Source organism: Hypomesus transpacificus, unplaced genomic scaffold, assembly GCF_021917145.1.
Source record: "Hypomesus transpacificus isolate Combined female unplaced genomic scaffold, fHypTra1 scaffold_96, whole genome shotgun sequence".
Taxonomy (NCBI): domain Eukaryota; kingdom Metazoa; phylum Chordata; class Actinopteri; order Osmeriformes; family Osmeridae; genus Hypomesus; species Hypomesus transpacificus.
The window spans coordinates 335,702-358,145 of NW_025814044.1; the positions used below are offsets into that span (position 1 = coordinate 335,702).

Genomic DNA, 22,444 nt, shown 5'->3' on the forward strand with positions numbered 1-22,444 from the left:
TTACTCGTACATCAAGTCCCCAATTTGTCTTTTGTCAAAGTGCAAGTCCCCGATTTGTCTACTGTCAGAGTTCGGGACACAAAGTGTAAGGCATGTCTGGTCCCCAATTTCTCCCGGAAGCATCGGTAATATTTAGAACTCACACAGAGTTCTAAATATTAGAGTTGTCATGATGCCAATCAAAACGTTATCTGCCACGCCTTCGCAGTCCTGAGAAAATGGTTTAATGAGCTGTTTTTGAACTAGATTTTCAAATAGTTCTGAATGTTTTATTTTCACTGAGATTTTTGTGGATGCTTAGTAGGACGCTAAACTTGATCATACAATTGTTGGCTCAAATATGAACAATTATCCTTTAACTTTCATAAGTGAGACTATAATATTATAATATTTTTGGTTTTAAGACAGTACTTAATATTCATAATTTGTCTATTTGTAGTTGATAATACATATTTTTTTGTTTATTCACAGGCATTTCAAGCTACATCGACAAAGCCGAGCAGCACTGATTATAAAAGAAATGCACTTGAGAAACAACAAACTTTGTCACAAAATCTTTTGTCACAGCGAGCCTTGCTAGATAAACAGCTGGCGCAGCTGGAGGTATGTAAAAAAAAAAAAAACTAGTACCAACTGTCGAATTTTTCTGGAAAGTTTGAGAAGGTTTCCTTACCGAGTGACAGACAGGTACATAATGCTTAATGTAATCTTACTACATTTAAAGTAACTTTCTTCATATAAAAGTGGATTATAACTGACTGTCCTTTTTATGTTCAAAGCAGTCCTGTTCAACAAATGATGCCTCAATCATGGAAGACAAATCAGCTTCCGATTTTTTGTCGGACAGCTTCAACTCTGATTCATTAGCCGATATCACATCACCATCTGAAAGCCAGGTACCCTTTTCATCAGATAAATATTTAGCTATTATCAGTTGTTTCTTTTATGGTTGCATTATTTCTTTGCATCCCACAGTGCAAGCCTTAAAGCATTGCATACTATTGTTAATGAAAGTATTGGCATAAATATTTTGTAGACTTTTTTTTAATTCTTTAAACTTCAGATAAAGAGTCTTCCACCCCAAGCAGTTGAATTGTCATGCAGAAAAAGACGACATTGCAGGGGAAAACAGTCTTCCAAAAGAAAACAGGTGTTTATCAGTGTTGACCATATTTGTAATTGGAGTAACTATGGGCCTTTCAAATCTTAAAATTATTGTGAATTAAAAAAAGGCCGTTTGGTTTTGAACATCGTTAGCGTTAAAGACTAATAAATCATTTTCTTGTTGGTAATGTTATGTGACAATTAAGTCAAGTTCTTCTAATTGGATGTAATTAGGTTTTGATACATTAGATTCGAACATCTTTATTTTTTACTCTTTTATGTGTGCATTTAATTTATCAGGGATTGTTGTTTTTCAGATCTCAAGTGCCTCAGAAATGTCAGACTCGGAACACACACATTACTCTGATGATGATTACATTCCTGATTTCAACGACAGCTCTTCTGATGAAACTATTGGTGAACCGCAAGTCAAAAAACCCAGGAAGCTGTTCACAGAAGACACAGTTGGTACATCAGAAGTCATAACAGGAAACCAACAGAGCACTATTATAGTATCCCCAACATCACGCAGCAGTACTGTACGCAGTAGAGCTTATGATAAGAAGCAGTATTGTCTGTTCTGCTGTAAGCCATATTCAAAAATGGCCAGGCACCTGGAAACTGTGCACTGCAATGAGGTGGAGGTTGTAAAAGCGGTAATGTTTCCAAAAAACTCTACAGAGCGTAGAAATGGATTGAACCACCTCAGGAAAAGGGGCATCTTTGCTCACAATGCAGATGTTGTCAGACAAGGAGGTGGCCATATGATTCCCTGTTACCGGCCAAAGCAGAGCACTGAAGCTGTTGACTTTATTCATTGCATTCATTGTCAAGGTCTCTATTCTAAAAAGTCCTTGTGGAGACACGTCAGAATCTGCCCACTGAAGAAAAAAGATGGTGAACCCAAAGGTGGAAGAAAATGTGTATGATCCTTGTGTGCTCTCACCACTCCTGTTGGCCTTGACATTAGTGAGGGTTTAAAGAATGTACTTTCCAACATGGTTTATGATGAAGTTTCCCGCACTGTTCAGAATGATAAATGCATTATGCAACTTGGACAACACCTGTTTAACAGGATGGGAACTGATGTGGGCAAGCATGACTATATCAGACAGAAGATGAGAGAGGTAGGCAGACTTCTTAAAGAAGCCAAAGCTATCACTCCAATGCAAACAATGGATGACTTTGTCTTACCCTCAAACTTTCAGCATGTCGTTGCCACTGTGAAAGTTGTAGCAGGATATAAGCCGGAAGACAATACGTACCGCATTCCTTCCCTTGCTCTTAAACTTGGCCACTCTTTACAGAAGATTTGCAGCATTGTAGAGAGCAATGCCATGATGGTAGGAGACCAAGATCTAGCAGGTTCTGCTTGTGATTTCAGGCTAATACATCAAGCCAGATGGAATGAGTTTGTTTCAGCAGGTGCCTTAACTACTCTCAAAGAAGCCAAATGGAATAACCCACAGGTCCTACCGTTCACCGAGGATGTGAGGTTGTTACATGAACACCTGGAGAAGAAACAAACTGAGTTTTATAGTTTACTTAGGATATGTCCATCTAAAGACAGCTTTGCCAATCTTGCAAAGGTTACCCTGGCACAGGTTATCATTTTTAATCGACGAAGAGAAGGAGAGGTATCAAAAATGCCAATGGCTGCCTTTAAAGAAAGAAACTCATCAGAGCTCCATCAAGATATCACCATATGTCTGACTGAATATGAGAGGAAGATGTGTCAGCACTTCACTCGTGTTGAGATCAGAGGAAAACGTGGGAGGAAGGTCCCTGTCCTGCTAAAACTATCAGTGGTTGCAGCAATGGACCTCCTGGTTGAAATGCGTGAGGTTTGTGAAGTCCCAAAAGATAATTTGTATGTTTTTGCCAGACATGGGGCATTGACACCATACAGAGGTGGGGAATGTATACACAAATTTGCCAATGACTGTGGGGTGAAACATGCTGAGGCTCTGACGTCAACAAAGCTCAGAAAACATATCGCAACAATGTCCAAGGTTTTGAACCTTGAGGAAAACGAGGCTGACCAGTTGGCTGACTTCCTTGGACACGATATAAGAATTCACAGGGAGTTTTATCGGCTTCCCGAAGGAACACTACAGCTCGCTAAAATGAGCAAAGTCTTAATGGCTATGGAAAAGGGAACACTCTCAGACTTCAAAGGCAAAAGCTTGGATGATATTGAGATTAACCCAGAAGGTATGAACATCTTATGTTGTCTGCAGACTATGTTGAAGCAAATCCACATTACAATAATACTAAATCGTACAATAAGTTATTGTTATTATTTTTGACTTAAATATGACCGTATTATGATTTATTTTGCCCAATTAGAAAAGATTGATCTTTCAGAAGAAGAGAACCCTTCAAGTGATGAGGAGGATCCTGCTGATGCCATTTTGGAACCTGAGTCTGTGAGGACCATCCAGCCTGTCTCAGTGGTTATTGGAGTTGGCATAGTCCCTACAAAAGCCAATGAAGGTAATAACAATGAATTGTCTTAACTGTTGGGTGGCGTTTATATCACTTCCAGTGTTGCATTGATGACATTGTTTGATAGCCACTCATTCTAATTGATACTTGGATAATTGTATAAAGTAGTGTGAGACCTGATGAATGAAGTTTTTAAAAGAACTGTCTGATGGAAGGGAAGTGAAGTTTTAGTTTAATTGTCATAGGTTTAAATGCAAAACCAAAGTTTAGATGGGATCTAAAAGTTCTACATTGGCATATAACTTTCTTAAGATACAGTAACACAAATAATCCCTTGTAAATATGTATTTTCACTTAATATTTAATTTTAAAGAACCTGCAAAGCTGAGGAAGTCCAAGTGGGACAAAGAAGAAGTTAAGGCTGTTGAGCTTCATATGATGAAATTCATCCTGACTTGCACAGTTCCTGGAAAGAAAGACTGTGTCCTATGCCTGGAAGCAGAACCAAATTCTTTGAAAAGCAGGACCTGGACTGCGATAAAGAATTATGTCAGGAACAGAATTACGTCACTAAAACTAAAAACAAGTTCTTAATGTGTTTGTTTTCAAGTGTTAATAGTCACTGTACTTAAAAAAAAAAATAGACTGTACCACTTAAACATTAATATTCTGTTTTGAAATACATGTCTATTTTTTCTACTCCGTTGTCTTGCTACCTGCCAACTCTTCTCTACCCTGCTCCACTCCACCCTGCCAATTCCACTCTTGTCCAGCCTCCACCCTGCCAGCTCGACTCTACTACCCTAACCTATTCCACCCTGCCTACTCTACTACCCTGCCCTATTCCACTCTGCCTACTCTACTACCCTGCCCTATTCCACCCTGCCTTCGCACCCTGCCCTATTCCACCCTGCCTACTCTACTACCCTGCCCTATTCCACCCTGTCTACTCTACTACCCTGCCCTACCCTATTCCACAATGCCTACTCACCCTACCTTGCTCTATTCCACCATGCCTACTCACCCTACCCTGCCCTATTCCACCCTGCCTACTCTACCCTACCCTGCCCTATTCCACCCTGCCTACTCTACCCTACCCTCCCGGTTAATTAACAGTTTACAAGGAGAAGCTGAATAGAGAGCATGATTAAATAGTGAAAGTAGGCAAGGTGGAACAGGGCAGGGTAGGAAAAATTGACAATATATTTGGAAAAAGTTACAGTAAGTAAATAAATGACAGATGGTATTGTCAGGAAGGTTTGTAGTGAATTTGATGACATTTTGTTAATGAAAATCAATAGAGCAGAACAATCTAATATTAATAATTCAGTGTTTTTTGGTGTCTTTTATTGCCATAACAGCCATTTAATGTAGATCTAGCTTACTGTAGGGAAAGAAAATCTTTGCTGGTAGGAATTTGGTTAAGCTATAATGTTTCTTTATTTTTTTTTATGAATGAAATTACTTGAAAGACTTGCGGTTTTGAAAGACATACTGCAGATTAGAAATTATATGAACAAGCATGTGTCCATTTACTGAACAAGTGTCCACATAACTTTTGGCCAAACTGTGTACGAAGGCTATGTATAGATTGATCTAACATATTTTTATGATTAATGTAATAAATTGTTTCAGTAAAGTAAAGTAAAAAGACTTTGTGACACAAATTACCTGAGCCTTATTACTTTGTACTGAATATAGTTTTGGACAAGGAGTTTAATTCAGTCAAGACAACCATTCAACCATTTATGGAAATGTTAATAGTTGTTTTTTAGGTAGTGGTTGTTTCAAAATGTAGCTTTGCTCAATGGTTAACTAGAGTTTCATTATGTTGCCAAAACAGTGGAAGTTAAATGCTTTGAGACTTTGTACTTTATACTGTTCCTAAATAGACATGTTCGGGAAATTGGTTTGCAGTGTCCCTCAAATTACTGTGAGGTCTTCATTTGTGACTTAAATCTGTCTTTGTGTGTGAGTTTGTGAGTATGTCCCTAAAAGTGACCTAAAAAATACTTGTCCTCAAAGTAAGGGTAAAATGTCAGGTGGTCAAAAAAGTGTTTCAGATCAAATTTGAAGTGATAATCTTCTTAATGGCATGCCATGGATTGCAGCCAAATGCTTATTTTGTGTCTAAACCATGTAGAAAGGGGTGTCCCCAAAGAGCAGGTTCCAAGTTATACGTCTCAGAAAATCACTTAAGTAGGTGTGTGTGTGTGTGTCTTATGTCGTAACTGCAAAAATCCAATATCATGAATAATACTGAATGAAGTACTGAAGAGGTAGATTATGGGCATATACCACGCTCACACAACAGAATTGTTGTAGGCTAGTAGTTAAATAAGATTTTTAAAATGTCTATTTTAAATCTATCCAGCTAAATTGAAGGACACAGTAGTAAGTAAGTAAGACTTTATTTACATAGCACATTTCATACAGGAATTGCAGCTCAAGGTGCTTTACATAAAATCGTCAAAAAACAATAATACAAGTGATAATAGTAATAGATCTAAAACATATAACAAACCAAACTAGCCGCACTATATCTGCGGTCTCTCGAATCCGTCTTGGATCCGAGCTGCCACTTGCAGTTTCCGCACACATATCAACCCAGACAAGCCGCACCCTTTCTGCGGTCTCTCAAATCCGTCTTAGGCCGAATCCCAATACTCCCCCTTACCCCTTCCCCTTAACTTACCCCTTCCCCTTGGCCCTCGAAAGTAAGGGGTAAGGGCTACATAGCCCTAGGAAATGGGACGCCACTTGGTTACAGGTACGTCATCTAGCACGTATCGATATCTCCAAAGCAAGTAGCGTTATGCACTGATATTAAACGAAATTCGCTGCTAATGGAGTTTACTTAGAACTGTAGACATGCTAGTCAAAGAAATGCGGGACTGTTGTGCAATTCAGAACTGTAACATTAACGTACCAAACTAGCGATTTTTTGAAACGTTTCAATTAGGAAAATGGTTGCAAAAATATATGTTCATGACTGTATATAACACAAAACAAGACTGTCATAATTTTTCTATCAATTAATTAAGCCGATAATATAACATTTATCGGACTCTCTGGATGATTTGGTCGCCATTGTTGCCGGTCGCGCAGTTTTCACATAGCCCTAGGTTTCAAGTAAGCTCCCGATCTTGCTTGGTTTTAAGGGGTGTATACCCCTTAGTCTTAGCCCTTCCCCTAGCTCCAAAAGAGTATTGGGACACCTCTAGCTCTCACGGGAACGCGCAAAACTAAGGGGAAGGGGTAAGGGGAAGGGGTAAGGGGGAGTATTGGGATTCGGCCTTAAATCCGAGCTGCCACTTGCAGTTTCCACACACATAACAACCCAGACAAGCCGCACTCTATCTGCGGTCTCTCGAATCCGTCTTGGATCCAAGCTGCCTCGTGCAGGTTCCAAACATATAACAACCCAGACAAGCCGCACTCTATCTGCGGTCTCTCGAATCCATCTTAGATCCGAGCTGCCACTTGCAGTTTCCACACACATAACAACCCAGACAAGCCGCACTCTATCTGCAGTCTCTCGAATCCGTCTTGGATGTGAGCTGCCTCATGCAGTTTCCAAACATATAACAAACCAGACAAGCCGCACTCTATCTGCAGTCTCTCGAATCCGTCTTAGATCCGAGCTGCACTTGCAGTTTCCAACCATATAACAAAACACATACACTCTTGCACAGTCTTTGTGGTTTCTCAATTAAAATAAAATAAAAAACTCAAATAAAGTAAAATTATAATAATAATAATAAAAACTACAGAATAACAAAATACAATAACTCAACAAAATTGATCAAATATAACACATAAGCAATAGTGCAAGTCAAACACAAGCCGCAATCTTTGCGGGAATACAAAGCAAATCTATAAAAACAATAATGTAACTACTACCAGTTGTAAGGCCCTTCTGAGATAAAAATGAGTTAAATGCTTTGGTAAAAAGGTAGGTTTTAAGCTGTCTTTAAAAAATGTCTGGCGTATTTGCTTCTCTGATATTTATGGGTAATTTGTTCCATTGTTTTGGGGCGTAATTGGCAAAGGCAGCATCACCAATCTTCTTATGGCTGCTTCCGGCGACCTCTAATAGGCCTGCATTTGATGATCGCAGTGTTCTAGCTGGTGTGTAGTTTATAAGAGAGTTAGCAATGTAGCTAGGTCCTTGTCCGTGTAGAGCTTTGTATGTGAGGAATAGGACCTTAAAGTCAATTCTGAAGGTAACAGGGAGCCAGTGAAAAGTAGCTAGGACAGGACTAATGTGTTCTCTCCTTTTAGTTTTGGTTAATAATCTAGCTGCAGAATTTTGAATGAGCTGTAGTCTTTCAGTGGTTTTTTTGGGAAGACCAGCAAAAAGTGCGTTACAGTTGTCCAGCCGGCTGGATATAAAAGCATGAATAAACTTCTCTGCATCATTTTGGTTTATGAATGGTCGTACCTTTGCTATATTCCTCAGGTGAAAGAAAGCAGTTTTGGTCACTTTATTAATCTGGGAGTTGAAATTCAAATCTGAGTCCAGGATTACACCGAGACTTGTCACCTCTGGTTTAAGGCAGGGGGTTAAACTTCCTAGATTCTTAGTAAGCATCTCTCTTTTGGATTTGGGGCCACATAGTAGGACTTCAGTTTTGTCTTCATTTAATTTAAGAAAGTTATCATTCATCCATTTGTTTATTGCCAACAGGCAGCTGTTAATGGAATTGATGTCCGTTGCATCGTTGGGTTCAGTGGATATATAAAGTTGTGTGTCGTCCGCATAGCTATGGAAATTCATGTTATGTTCTCTGATTATGTCACCGAGTGGTAACATATAAAGAGAAAAAAGTAATGGACCTAGGCAGCTTCCTTGAGCAACCCCGTAGCAGTTCTCATGTTTCTTAGACCTATGGTCTCCTAAACTAACATAAAACTTCCTTCCTGTGATATACAGTGCCCTCCAAAAGTATTGGAACAGTGAGGCGAATTCCTTTATTTTTGCTGTAGACTGAAAACATTTGGGCTTGACATCAAATAATGAACGTGAGACCAGAGATCAACGTTTCAGCTTTTATTTCCAGGTATTTACATCAGGATCTGATGCACAACTAAGAAAATATCACATTTTGTTTGAATCCACCCATTTGTCATGTGAGCAAAAGTATTGGAACAGACATACTTAAAACATATTTAAGTGAATAAGACTTAATATTTAGTTGCAAATCCTTTGCTTTCAATAACTGCAGCAAGTCTGTGACCCATTGACGTCACCAAACTTTTGCATTCTTCCTTTTTGATGCTTTCCCAGGCTTTCACTGCAGCCTCTTTCAGTTGTTGTTTGTTTTGTGGGGTTCCTCCCTTCAGTCTCCTCTTAAGCAGGTAAAATGCATGCTCTATAGGGTTTAAGTCTGGAGATTGACTTGGCCAGTCTAATACCTTCCATTTCTTGCCCCTGATGAACTCCTTTGTTGTTTTGGCAGTGTGTTTTGGGTCGTTATCTTGCTGCATGATGAAGGCTCTGCCAATCAGTTTGGTTGCATCTTTCCTTAAATTGGCAGACAAAATGTTTCTGTAGACTTCCGAGTTCATTTTGCTGCTGCCATCATGTGTTACATCCTCAATGAAGATTAATGAGCCCGTCCTAGAAGAAGCCATGCAAGCCCAAGCCATGACATTACCTCCACCGTGTTTCACAGATGAGCTTGTGTGTTTGGGATCATGAGCAGTTCCTTTCTTTCTCCAAACTTTAGCCTTTCCATCACTTTGGTAAAAGTTAATCTTTGTCTCATCAGTCCATAAAACTTTGTCCCAGAATTTTTGAGGTTCATCTCTGTACTTTTTGGCAAATTCCAGCCTGGCCTTCCTATTCTTCTTGCTAATGAGTGGTTTGCATCTTCTGGTGTAGCCCTTGTACTTTGGTTCATGAAGTCTTCTGCGAACAGTAGATAGTGATACCTTCACTCCTGCCATCTGGAGGTTGTTGCTGATCTCACTAACAGTTGTTTTAGGGTCTTTCTTTACAGCTCTCACAATGTTTCTGTCATCAACTGCTGATGTTTTCCTTGGTCTACCTGTTCGACGTCTGTTACTTAGTACACCAGTAGTTTTCTTCTTCTTCAGGACATTCCAAATGGTTGTACTGGCTATGGCCAATGTTTCTGCAATGGCTCTGATTGATTTTCCATCTTCTCTAAGACTCACAATTGCTTGTTTTTCACCCAAAGACAGCGCTCCGGTTTTCATGTTGTTTTCACCTCTGAATACAGTCTGCATAGACAAAACCTATCTTACCCAATCTGAACCTGAGTGTAGACATTCAGTGGTATTTATTGATTGAATAATGTATGTAATAGGACACACCTGGGCAACAAAACACACCTGTCAGTCATATGTTCCAATACTTTTGCTCACGTGACAAATGGGTGGGTTCGAACAAAAAGGTGATATTTTCTAATTTGTGCATCAGATCCTGATGTAAATACCTGGAAATAAAAGCTGAAACGTTGATCTCTGGTTTCACATTCATCGTTTGATGTCAAGCCCAAATGTTTTCAGTCTACAGCAAAAATAAAGGAATTGGCCTCACTGTTCCAATACTTTTGGAGGGCACTGTATGATTTCATCCAGTTCAATACACTATCCGTGAACCCAATAAGCTTTTCCAGTCTATTGATTAGGATGTTTTGATCAATGGTATCAAATGCTGCACTGAGATCTAAAAGGATAAGGATAGAGACTTTATTTGCATCAGAGTTTAGTCTGAGGTGACCCCCCTGCAGTGGAGCTACCTGAAGGCCAAGCCAGTGGTGTGCCTACACTTACTGTAGCCGAGGTGAGGCTATGCTTTAAGAAGATCAACCCTCGCAAGGCACCTGGCCCAGACGGCATATCAGGTAGGGCCCTTAGGGGCTGCGCTGACCAGCTGGCAGGGGTCTTCAGTGACATCTTCAACCTCTCCCTTAACCTGTCTGTACTCCCCACCTGCTTCAAGAGGACCACCATCATCCCTGTGCCCAAGAACACCAAGGTCACATGTCTGAACGACCATCGCCCAATAGCACTGACCTCTATCATCATGAAGTGCTTCGAGCGGCTAGTCAAATCATTCATCTGCTCCTCGCTGCCCCCCACACTGGAACCTATGCAGTTTGCATACCGGTCCAATAGGTCTTACAGACGATGCCATCGCTCTGACTATGCACACCGCTCTCTCCCACCTGGACAAGGGGAATACATATGTGAGGATGCTGTTCATTGACTACAGCTCTGCATTCAACACCATCATCCCCTCCAGACTGGTCTCCAAGCTTGTGGACCTGGGACTAAGCACCTCCCTCTGCAAGTGGATCTTCCACTTCCTGACGGGGAGGCCACAGGTGGTGAGAATCGGTGACCGCACCTCATCTGTACCAACACAGGCACCCCCCAGGGCTGTGTGCTCAGCCCTCTCCTGTTCTCCTTGTTCACCCACGACTGTGCGGCAACGCACAGCTCCAACCTCCTCGTTAAGTTTGCTGACGACACAACCATCGTGGGCCTCATCTCTGACAGTGACGAGTCAGCCTACAGAGAGGAGGTTGACACCCTGACATCATGGTGTCAGGACAACAACCTCTCTCTTAACATCAGCAAGACCAAGGAGATGATTGTGGACAGGAGGAGGAGCATGCACCCCTATTCATCAATGGATCGGAAGTGGAGAAGGTCAGCTGCTTCAAGTTCCTCGGGGTGAACATCAGCAATGACCTCACCTGGTCTGTTCACACGGACAAGGTGGTCAAAGCGGCCCGTAAGCGCCTCTTCTTCCTGAGGAGACTGAAGAAGTTTGGTATGGACTCAGTCATCCTCACTAACTTTTACAGATGCACTATCGAGAGCATTCTGACTGGTTGTATTACAGTGTGGTATGGGAGCTGCACAGACAGGGACCGCAAGGCTCTACGAAGTGTGGTCCGTTCTGCTGAGTTCATAATCGGCAGGAAGCTCCCAGCCCTACAGGACACCTACCACACACGTTGCCTAAGGAAAGCCAGCAGGATTCTAAGAGACTGTTCCCACCCATCCTTCAGTCTCTTTAGCCCGTTGCCTTCTGGCAGGCGTTACCGCAGCATCCGGTCGCGCACACGCAGACTGGACAACAGTTTCTACCCAAGGGTCATCAGGCTTCTCAATGGACACTGATATGGAAATTTTTACTGCACACAAGTCACTTATACACTGTCACTTTCAGCTACTGGTTGCTCTTTCAGTAACATTGCACTACTGTACCTCGCCACCAGGCTCCTGTTTGGTCAATGACATAGTCACTGATCTGCAAATTTGCACTACTGCACTGTACTCCATTTAGGTTAGATTAGGTTATAGGGTTGTAACAGTTTTTTTTTTTTTTGTGTGTATTAGGGTTAGTATAGCGTACTATTTATTGTTATCTGTAATTTAGGAAGTTTTAGTGTTAGGGTTGGTATAGTCGTTTATTTATTGCTATCTGTATATTTAGGAAGTTCACTTATCTAAGCTCAGCATAGATGTAAATTTGTTCTGTGTACTTATATGTTATGTTATGCCAGGTGCTTGCGTTGTCTTGTCTTAAGAATTTCAGTGCCCAGTCTAACCTTGTGTTGCTCTGTGCACCTGACAAATAAAAGACTTGAACTTGAACAAACGAATCTTTGCAGAACTGTGTGAAGATGAGGCCCATCAGACACTCCTTCATACCGAAGTGCGCTGGCTATCAAGGTGCCAAGTGTTGGTTCGTTTTATTGAACTGAAAGAAAAAATTTAGGAATTCCTGAAACTGAACAACCAGAAACTGTATGACCAAATGACCTGTGAATTTCTTACTAGAACGTTATACCTGGCTGACATATTCAGCCTATACAATGAAACAAACAAGCGCCTGCAGGCCGCAGATGCAAACATCCTGGAATGCAAGGAGATCCTTGACGCGTTTGTGCAAAAAGTGGCATCCAGAAAGAATAAACTGCTGAAACATGACCTACAACACTTTCCATCACTTTCTCAAACATACTGATGGAAAGTTGCTGGAATCCTTGAGCAAAGAGTTCACATGTCACATGGAACTGCTACAAGAGGAGATGAAGGCACGATTCTCGGATGTCAATGAACATGTCGCCAAGTGCGCATGGGTAATGGACAGTGGCGGCTGGTCAATAGAGGGCGCTAGGGCGCCGCCCTCCCTGGTGAAAAGTGTTTTAGATATTTGTTTTTCATGTAATATATTTTCTAAACAATAACCAACCAATAATCATTTTAAGCATGACAGTGTTAAAAATACACAATAAAGTGTTGTGTATATATATATACAAAAATCCTGTTTTGGGATACATTTACTTCATGCTCGACATCTGGGGCGCTAGAAAAAGCGCCAATCGAAACGCCTACCAACCTGCTGGCGATAGGTGAATTGCTGACCGTTGCTAACAAGAAACACATATTTAGCCAATCAGCGTCCTCAAAAATTATGCCTCAGGGGCGCTGGAACTAGCGCTCCAAGCAGAGTTAGAGTATAGAAGTGATTTTGCGACTGTAAGGCCTACTTAATGGTATTGAAAATGAATGACTCCGGAACGGACTTCAGACGTTCTCATTTCTCAAATTCTGTCAGATATCCTCTCCAAAATACTTTTGAGAGGAGAACTTTAGTGGAGAAAATAAAAATAAAAGAGTTTGGCCCAACCTGACATAAAAATTACACAACAGGCGAGCGAAAAGGGTAGAGGTAAATCATAAACAGAGGTTTCTCCCACGATTGGTAAGCTACAACAGAAAGGCCTTGCTAGCTGAATGCAGTCATTTCAATGCCTTGTTTTGCTTCCCGTGCTTGCTTTTTATAACATTCGGAACAGATACAGCGTGGACTGTTACAGGAGTTAAGGACATTAAACATTTATCTGAGAAAACAAAACAAGTGCACAAAGGCACACATGGAGAATACAATCAAGCTAGCCATGCTAGGCAGAGACAATCGCTATGCAACTATTAGACGAAGGTCACCGGATTGAGGTGAGGAGAAACAACGAATAAGTGGATAAGAACAGACACGTTCTATCAAAGATAATTGATTGTGTTAAATTCATTTATAAATCCTAAATATTTCGTTTTACAGTAATAGTTGTGTTGTGTTTCCTAATAATACCAGGCAGAGTGGCTCAAGTGCCCAGATGTCCGTGGTTTTCAATATTTCTGAACTGAGTGTAATGATATTTATCGTCCACAAATATGGAATTAATGCACACTCTAGCTGTGTGCATTAATTACATAAACTATTTCACAGAGAACTCGTATCATGCAGTTTGTGTTCAATTGTATTAGGATGGTTACCGAATTGACTGAATATTTCACAGCCCCACCTAGAATAATTTTCACCAGCCGCCACTGCTAATGGATCCATTCACCGCAAAAGAGGAGGATGTGAAGTATCTAGAAGCGGAGGATGAGCTTGTGGATGTCAAGACAAATTCTCTTCTGAAGAGACTCTTTACCAAACATTTAAGCTGAGCTTAAATTTACATCTAAGCTCAGCATAGATGTAAATTTGTTCTGTGTACTTATATGTTATGTTATGCCAGGTGCTTGCGTTGTCTTGTCTTAAGAATTTCAGTGCCCAGTCTAACCTTGTGTTGCTCTGTGCACCTGACAAATAAAAGACTTGAACTTGAACAAACGAATCTTTGCAGAACTGTGTGAAGATGAGGCCCATCAGACACTCCTTCATACCGAAGTGCGCTGGCTATCAAGGTGCCAAGTGTTGGTTCGTTTTATTGAACTGAAAGAAAAAATTTAGGAATTCCTGAAACTGAACAACCAGAAACTGTATGACCAAATGACCTGTGAATTTCTTACTAGAACGTTATACCTGGCTGACATATTCAGCCTATACAATGAAACAAACAAGCGCCTGCAGGCCGCAGATGCAAATATCCTGGAATGCAAGGAGATCCTTGACGCGTTTGTGCAAAAAGTGGCATCCAGAAAGAATAAACTGCTGAAACATGACCTACAACACTTTCCATCACTTTCTCAAACATACTGATGGAAAGTTGCTGGAATCCTTGAGCAAAGAGTTCACATGTCACATGGAACTGCTACAAGAGGAGATGAAGGCACGATTCTCGGATGTCAATGAACATGTCGCCAAGTGCGCATGGGTAATGGACAGTGGCGGCTGGTCAATAGAGGGCGCTAGGGCGCCGCCCTCCCTGGTGAAAAGTGTTTTAGATATTTGTTTTTCATGTAATATATTTTCTAAACAATAACCAACCAATAATCATTTTAAGCATGACAGTGTTAAAAATACACAATAAAGTGTTGTGTATATATATATACAAAAATCCTGTTTTGGGATACATTTACTTCATGCTCGACATCTGGGGCGCTAGAAAAAGCGCCAATCGAAACGCCTACCAACCTGCTGGCGATAGGTGAATTGCTGACCGTTGCTAACAAGAAACACATATTTAGCCAATCAGCGTCCTCAAAAATTATGCCTCAGGGGCGCTGGAACTAGCGCTCCAAGCAGAGTTAGAGTATAGAAGTGATTTTGCGACTGTAAGGCCTACTTAATGGTATTGAAAATGAATGACTCCGGAACGGACTTCAGACGTTCTCATTTCTCAAATTCTGTCAGATATCCTCTCCAAAATACTTTTGAGAGGAGAACTTTAGTGGAGAAAATAAAAATAAAAGAGTTTGGCCCAACCTGACATAAAAATTACACAACAGGCGAGCGAAAAGGGTAGAGGTAAATCATAAACAGAGGTTTCTCCCACGATTGGTAAGCTACAACAGAAAGGCCTTGCTAGCTGAATGCAGTCATGTCAATGCCTTGTTTTGCTTCCCGTGCTTGCTTTTTATAACATTCGGAACAGATACAGCGTGGACTGTTACAGGAGTTAAGGACATTAAACATTTATCTGAGAAAACAAAACAAGTGCACAAAGGCACACATGGAGAATACAATCAAGCTAGCCATGCTAGGCAGAGACAATCGCTATGCAACTATTAGACGACCGCAATTCACCGCAAAAGAGGAGGATGTGAAGTATCTAGAAGCGGAGGATGAGCTTGTGGATGTCAAGACAAATTCTCTTCTGAAGAGACTCTTTACCAAACACGGGTACAAACGGTTCTGGCTTGTAAAAGGACGCGACTTTGCGCCAAAGCTTGCACACCATGCCACCACCAGACTCCTCCTGCCATTTGCCACAACGTATCTGTCGGAGACTGCTTTCAGCTCTTTAGTAACCATCAAAACGAAGGCACGCAACAAGTTAGAAGTGCACAATGACTTTCGTTTGGCTGTAACGAAAATCGCACCTGACATCCAATCTCTAGCTCAAGGAATGCAGGCCCAGAGCTCACATTAAATAGCGTTATTACACTTTTAAAGTAATTAAAGGAAAGGATAGGCTACAAGGAATTAATGGAAAACAATACAAGACATGACAAAATATCAAAAAATCTTTTTTTATAAATAGGCCTATGGATGAAAATTCAACTGCTACATTTGTTTCATAAGTGATTTCTCTGATTAAATGAACATGAGGAGATTATGATTTGCTATTAGTATTTTGTCATTATAATTATTATGAGTGGAGCCTGATGCTGCAAGAAAAAAAATATCATTCTTATTCTGAATCGTTGCGTTTTGTGTTTATTATTCTGCTGTTGTTGCATTTATTAAAAACTTGAGAACAGATGATGTAACTGTCTGATTAACTAATAGTAAAGGCACGTGGGGGGTGGTTGGGGGGTCGTTAAGGATTTTGAATGTTAAATTAGGGGTTACCCGGGAAAAAGGTTAGGAACCCCTGCTCTAGGCGCTTGAGCTCTAGTTCAACCTTTGGGTGTAAGGCATAGGGCAGGTGCGTGCTTTGAGGAATTTTGGCGGTGCATTTTCCTCTGTGGCTATTTTGGCTTTTATTTGTGCCAGAGTTCCAACACCATCTTGAAAAACTGATGGAAAACGATCAAACAAGTTTTTTAGCCTCTTTGGGGTAGGCTGTGCGCTTTTCTCAGTCGCTTCCATCATTTTGATTGACTGCCAGTTAAACTGGATGTTTCGCAGCCATTCTCTCCCAAACAAGGGAACATTGTCATTTTGCACGACATACAAGTCCAGCACTCGTTTTGTGTTGTCATATATTACTTTCACCTTTAGTTTTCCCAGTGGAACTACCTTTTCTCCCGTGTACCTCTTCAATGTCACTGATGTGCGTCTCAGTTTTACTTTGGCAAATTTGTCTCGATATTTTTTGCGTGAAATGATTGACAGGGCTGACCCAGTGTCCAGCTCCATTCTTAGTTTCTGTCCTTCCACTTTCCACCCAAATGACTTTGTGTTCACAGTCATTTACCGTATGAAGGTCTAAGCATGCCAAGCCTCTCTCATATTCATCAGAATCTGTCTCTCAATCAGCTTCATTAATTTCATTTACCTTTTTGTTTCTCATTTTGACTTCCTCTCATTCGTTCTGGTTCAGCACATTTTCTGTATATGCCCTTTTCTGTTGCTCGAGTTACAGTCTTTGTCTTTAAAGCAGCAGTTATCAGGCCCATGCGATGTCTTTCCACAGCGGCAACATTGTTTCAATTTTGTTCACTGTGCATTCACTAGTCGTTTTCTTTTGTAACTCCAGTGCACCTTTTGCAGCTGTTTCCATAGCTATGGCTATTTCAAATGCACGTGCAAGTGTGAGGTATCTCTCTGTAAAGAGCTGCCTCTGTGTGTCTTCATGTAGCAGTCCACACACCAATCTATCCCTCATCGGACAGCCCATCTCCAAATTTGCAATGTTTTGATAGCCTGCCTAATTCTGCCATATATTCTATATCCATATATTACGATTGTGAATTTTCAACCTTTCTACTATGGACTTTTGGATTTAAGTGCTCCCGCAAAGTGTTCACATTGTCTTCGAAACCCTTTGAAACTGGCCTATCCGGCGCCAACAAGTTGCGCAGCAAATTGGATGTTTTAGCACCCATGACGCTCAACAGCACGGCTACTTTTCTGTCGTTCTCTATTTTGTTTGCAACACTATACTGTTCAAATCAAATCCAATTTATTTGTATAGCCCTTTTTACACGCAAGCATGTCACCGAGGGCTTCACATACACCCATAGAACTGCCCCTCAACCAACCTAAACCCTCAAGGAAGACAAGGAAAAACTCCCAATGGGAGAAAAAATGGAAGAAACCTTGGGAGGAGCAATTCAGAGAGGGATCCCCTCCTCCAGAGACGGTTGGTAGGAGAGAGGAGCAGAACACAAGCTAAACATAGTCATTCAGTGTCATACTGTCATCATACTGTTCAAGTCGCTCAATGTATGAAGTCCATTCTTCCACAGTGCTATCAAAACTGTCCATTTGCCCTACCCATCCAGCCATCTTTTACTTCTATTTTTAGTCGTTTTCTTTGTCACTCACTGGTCCGTTCATTCTATGCGTTCTGTTTCCCTCCTCCGGTCACGGTTGACGATAGCTAGCTTAGCTGGTCCATTGATTTAGCTTAGCATCCACAAGGCAAAAACAGACGGTAAAATGTGCTACTTTCACTGCACATATGGATTCATCCCATCCTCGTCGCCAATTTTTATATTTCTACACTTAACAAATTAATAACCATGCAGGAGAATACAGTTTATGAACTCTTTACTGATACTTTCGTTATAGACAAGATCACTCACAAGCATCACTGAAAACGGTATCAATACACGGCTCTATAGTAAAACAGTGCCGAACTACTACACATAAAATAGTTCCTGTAACAAGTAGTTACTTGAATATAACAGGGAAATAGGCTACAAATCTTAGGTAGGCTCTCTTGTTTCCCTTGAGAATTAGCGCTACCTTCATCCTGTTTCACAACTACATTTACATTTAGTCATTTAGCCTACAGTAAGTACAGAGACATTCCCCCCGAGGCAAGTAGGGTGAAGTGCCTTGCCCAAGGACACAACATCATTTGACACGGCCAGGAATTGATCTGGCAACCTTCAGATTACTAGCCCGGTTCCCTAACCGCTCAGCCATCTGACTCCCCACTCTGATTCTCCACAACTACTGACTTCTCACAATTAGTTTTGGCACTGAGTCTGTTCAAGCAACTTCATATTAACATGTTCAAGTGTAGCGCCCCTACAGTACAGCTGACTACGCCACCCCATGAGTGTACAGACACAGGTAAGTTAGAAAAATACAAAATTACAGTCTTTATTTTTCAGGTATTGAAGGAGGTCGTTAGACGCTGGTCAATAAATACTTAAAAAGGTGGGAATCTTAACAGTTACCAGTTAAGATTAGTCAAGCCAAAAAGGATGAAGGCTAATGGGAGCTACGGTCTCGATACCATACGTGAATAAAGTGCCAAAACCCTTAGTGCAAACCACTGCAAACAAGTTTTGGTGAAACTTTTGCTTAAGGACAACACAAGACTGCAACACTAGTCACTCAGTGAAGTTATACTATGGAGACCGGCTTCCTAAAGCTTACAGGGTGTTATGGCTTGACCAGTAATGGGGCTGACTACGGGGAAGACAATGAACAATACAAAATAAAGAAAATTCCTCTAACCTGGGGATCACAACACTTTCACCAAGACATACATACAGTCCCCAGGCTAGAGGGAAAAATCAAAGCCCAGTCACTCAAGGTAACAAACTCACAAACACATGCGTACAACGAATCTCAAAAGAACAGCAGCTAGCACGCCGCGAAGCTCGGGTCTAAAAAACAAACAAACCAAACACAGTAAAATGTCTGCATTCCACAATACACACACCTTTAATTGATCTAATAACACTGCTAAATTCACCAATACACAATGGTATGCTTCCACATACCTGTGCAATATTAGTGCAGTCTGGTTAGTTCACTGCTGATCAGAACGTCGCTGGGACCATGATTCACGGCCACGTCTCTGTTGGCTCCCTAACTAACCAAACAGAGACCCACTTAATAAAAAGATAGGCACAAACAGACAGAGGCTAAAGAGAAACGTGGTTTAAACATACCTTGCACGAGCCACAGCGCCCACACACGGCCTCACACAAACACAGTACATTTCTACAACTTAAAACTCACCTTTTCTGACAACGTCAAAGCAGTTTTTTATCGACACAGAATAAAACAACCGTGACCGTCTCTGAAGTGCAAGAAAATGCAGGCTCAGGTGGCGGTCGCGTGCAGTACTGCAGAGTTAACAGAGTAGGGGGCATACCCCCCTCCCCCTTGTGACTTCCACTCTCCTTGCCCATAGGCTTATCGATTGGAAGTGAATAAGGCTACTTTATGAAATGTTTCTGGTGGCGATTTTTTAAATCTAGGTCTACATGAAATTCTGCAGCTGTTTAAATTCATTATTATTTATTTATTTTCCTCGGAGGGGCACTTTGACTCAGGGAGGGCAAACAGGCAGTTGCCCGGGCAACCTTAGCCATAGCCTGTGCACGTCACTGCAATCTACTCTTATTAATAGCAAGCTTACATGAGAACATACTAACTAGTATCCAATGACTAGTTCCATTGATAGTGAATAATGTAAGCACACAGTAAATCCCAATTTCTTCCACACCTGTGATTAGAGACACAGCCACCGCAAAGATGTCCTGTTGTTTATACCTCCTGGTCTAGCTTTGTCAACCCCTGTTGGGGTTGTAAAGTGTCCTTTGTCATTGGGGGACACAAAGTCCGCAGGTGAGTGTCTGGCTATTCTAGATCTACTCTAGATATCTAGCATCCCAATGTTTACTTTGGCTGCTGGTCTTACCTAAATGATAAATGCATTTTAAAGAGATTGGGTGATATGGTATTGATGTTTTGGCCTTGTATTTATGTGCCTTCTCCTCTGTGTGTGTTGATGTCTGTTTCCCTTAGGGGCCCCTGTGAACGAGGATGTGTTTATGGCTCCAGTCCCTGCACTGGTAGAGGTCAAGACCATGGACTTGGACATTCAAGAGACACACCGACTGCTGCTGCAGGTGAAGGGACGGTGATGGGGATTGATGGAAGGGCAGGGTAGGGACAAGCATCTAAATGAAAGTAAAAGAAGAAGAAATGGGGCAGGAGATTGAGATAGCGAAAGACAGTCAGGGTAACTGCATGACATGACAGCAAGGAGCCTGAGAAAGAAACAAACCACATGCAGAGAGTACTAGATAGAAACACTGAGCAAGGTGCAAGTTGAAGTCTCATTGGAGATTTTTGCACCCCTCTCTAACTCCATGACATCATTTAGCAGACGCTTTTATCCAAAGCGACTTCCAAGAGAGAGCTTTACAAAGTGCATAGGTCACTGATAATAACAACAAGATAGCCCCAAAGCATTGCAGGTAGCCAAAAACAGAAGTACACATTGTGAACAACCAAAAATAAGTGCTAAAGGGAAGAAACCATAAGAGCACGCATCCTGCGTGTGTGTGCGTAGCCGGTGCATAACAATGGCTCCAGTGGTTACGGTAGCCTGGGCAGCAATGACCACCTTATGGGCATGGGCACATCGTCCAGTGCGTAACGTTATGGAAACAAGCAGAACATGGGGAACTGAGGAGGAAGAGAGCAGCAAAGCCAAACCTGTGTGTACCTAGTCCCCCTCTCACTCTCTGTCCTTTGTTTTATCACTACTCTCTCTCTGTTGACTTCTGTCTATCTCTTGTAAAGCACAATTGAAAAAAGCTTGTGTGTGACACAATTGTGTTATCTTCAGCGTACCTTTCAGGAGATCTGTAAAGGAATTCACCTGCAGAAGAGTCAGGAGCAGCAGGTGTACCTCACCTCCTCTGCCAAAACTGACACGAAGATAAGCAATGGCAGTGAGTCCAATCAAGCCTTTAGGATTATGTGTATATGTGGATTTGAAAGAAAGGAAGTGAAGAAAAAAAGATGGAGAGAGATCAAGAGAAACATTATCATTTCATATCATCTACTCAGTCTGTGTAAGTGTGCATGCCCATAACTGGCCTACTGCTTTAATCCAGGCCTCTTCCCATCAGAGTCTTTCCAGAAGAGCCCATCAGTGTTGGGCCCAGGGGACTCCTTCGATGCACAGGGGGCTGTGCTGAAAGGAAACCGCAGCTACCTTGGATGACAGCAGTGCCTCCATCCCAGAGGAGCTAGCCTTTAACGATAAAACCGTTTACTCTTACCAGCAGATCAGCTGTCTGGACAGTGTCATCAGGTCAGCACAACTATCTCCAACTTTTTATAATGTCTTTATTTATTCATTCATTTGTTACACAGATAATAAGGGGCCAAGCAGCAGCGAAGCTGCTGTGGCACCTATTGTTTTTGTTAGTTTTATTATTGGGGTGTGATTGCCTTCGGCGAGCACAAACCATTGTTATCTCACATATATATTATTATTAATATTATTATTATTTCTTTTTGCCCCCCTAAAACTTTGTTAATATTTGGACTACATAGACATCCTCGGTGTCAAACGTTTCGTTTTGGTAGGAATTGAGTTGTTTGTATTGGGATTTACGTTCCGTTGCACGGTGTAAGTAGAAATTACGGTTTTGTGGCGAAAAGTGAAGCTAACGGTGGCTAACTTGCTAGCCACAGTCACTGACGCCACTAACGTCACCAACGTCACGAAAACTCGTGACTATCTCTAGAAGAACATTAGTTTAGCAGCTCGTTATTTTCTGGGAGATGGCTAGGCTAACTGCTTTACTGCAAGGCAGCTGCAGAAACGCCACAAGCAAAGAGGCCTGGGTGATAACTATTTGCTCATTTTACTTCGTGATATGACACACAATTGTAATGTGTATTGTACAATACAAGCTAATATCATTAAGGAAGTACATCTACTTTCGGAAACAGTAGCTTACTATTTCACTGAAGCATTAGCATCGTCATGATGCTAACAGTGCATTCACACTGCAGCGA

At 41.4% G+C, this 22,444-nt stretch overlaps 1 protein-coding gene across 1 annotated transcript; it reads left to right on the forward strand.

Annotated features, from left to right (window-relative positions):
* The first annotated feature begins 2,610 nt into the window (after positions 1-2,610).
* LOC124466365 lies at positions 2,611-4,218 on the forward strand. Its single transcript, XM_047018197.1, has 3 exons — positions 2,611-3,318; positions 3,454-3,600; positions 3,926-4,218. Exons 1-3 carry the CDS (start codon positions 2,751-2,753, stop codon positions 4,144-4,146), a joined length of 936 nt encoding a protein of 311 aa, XP_046874153.1. The 5' UTR covers positions 2,611-2,750; the 3' UTR covers positions 4,147-4,218.
* Positions 4,219-22,444: the final 18,226 nt, after the last annotated feature.

Excerpts from the sequence above, each read along its gene's own strand:
- LOC124466365 (XM_047018197.1), top strand. The coding sequence starts at position 2,751 with ATGCCAATGGCTGCCTTTAAAGAAAGAAACTCATCAGAGCTCCATCAA. Across the intron at positions 3,319-3,453 it reads TATTGAGATTAACCCAGAAG|AAAAGATTGATCTTTCAGAA; the intron begins GTATGAACATCT and ends TTGCCCAATTAG. Across the intron at positions 3,601-3,925 it reads CCCTACAAAAGCCAATGAAG|AACCTGCAAAGCTGAGGAAG; the intron begins GTAATAACAATG and ends TTAATTTTAAAG.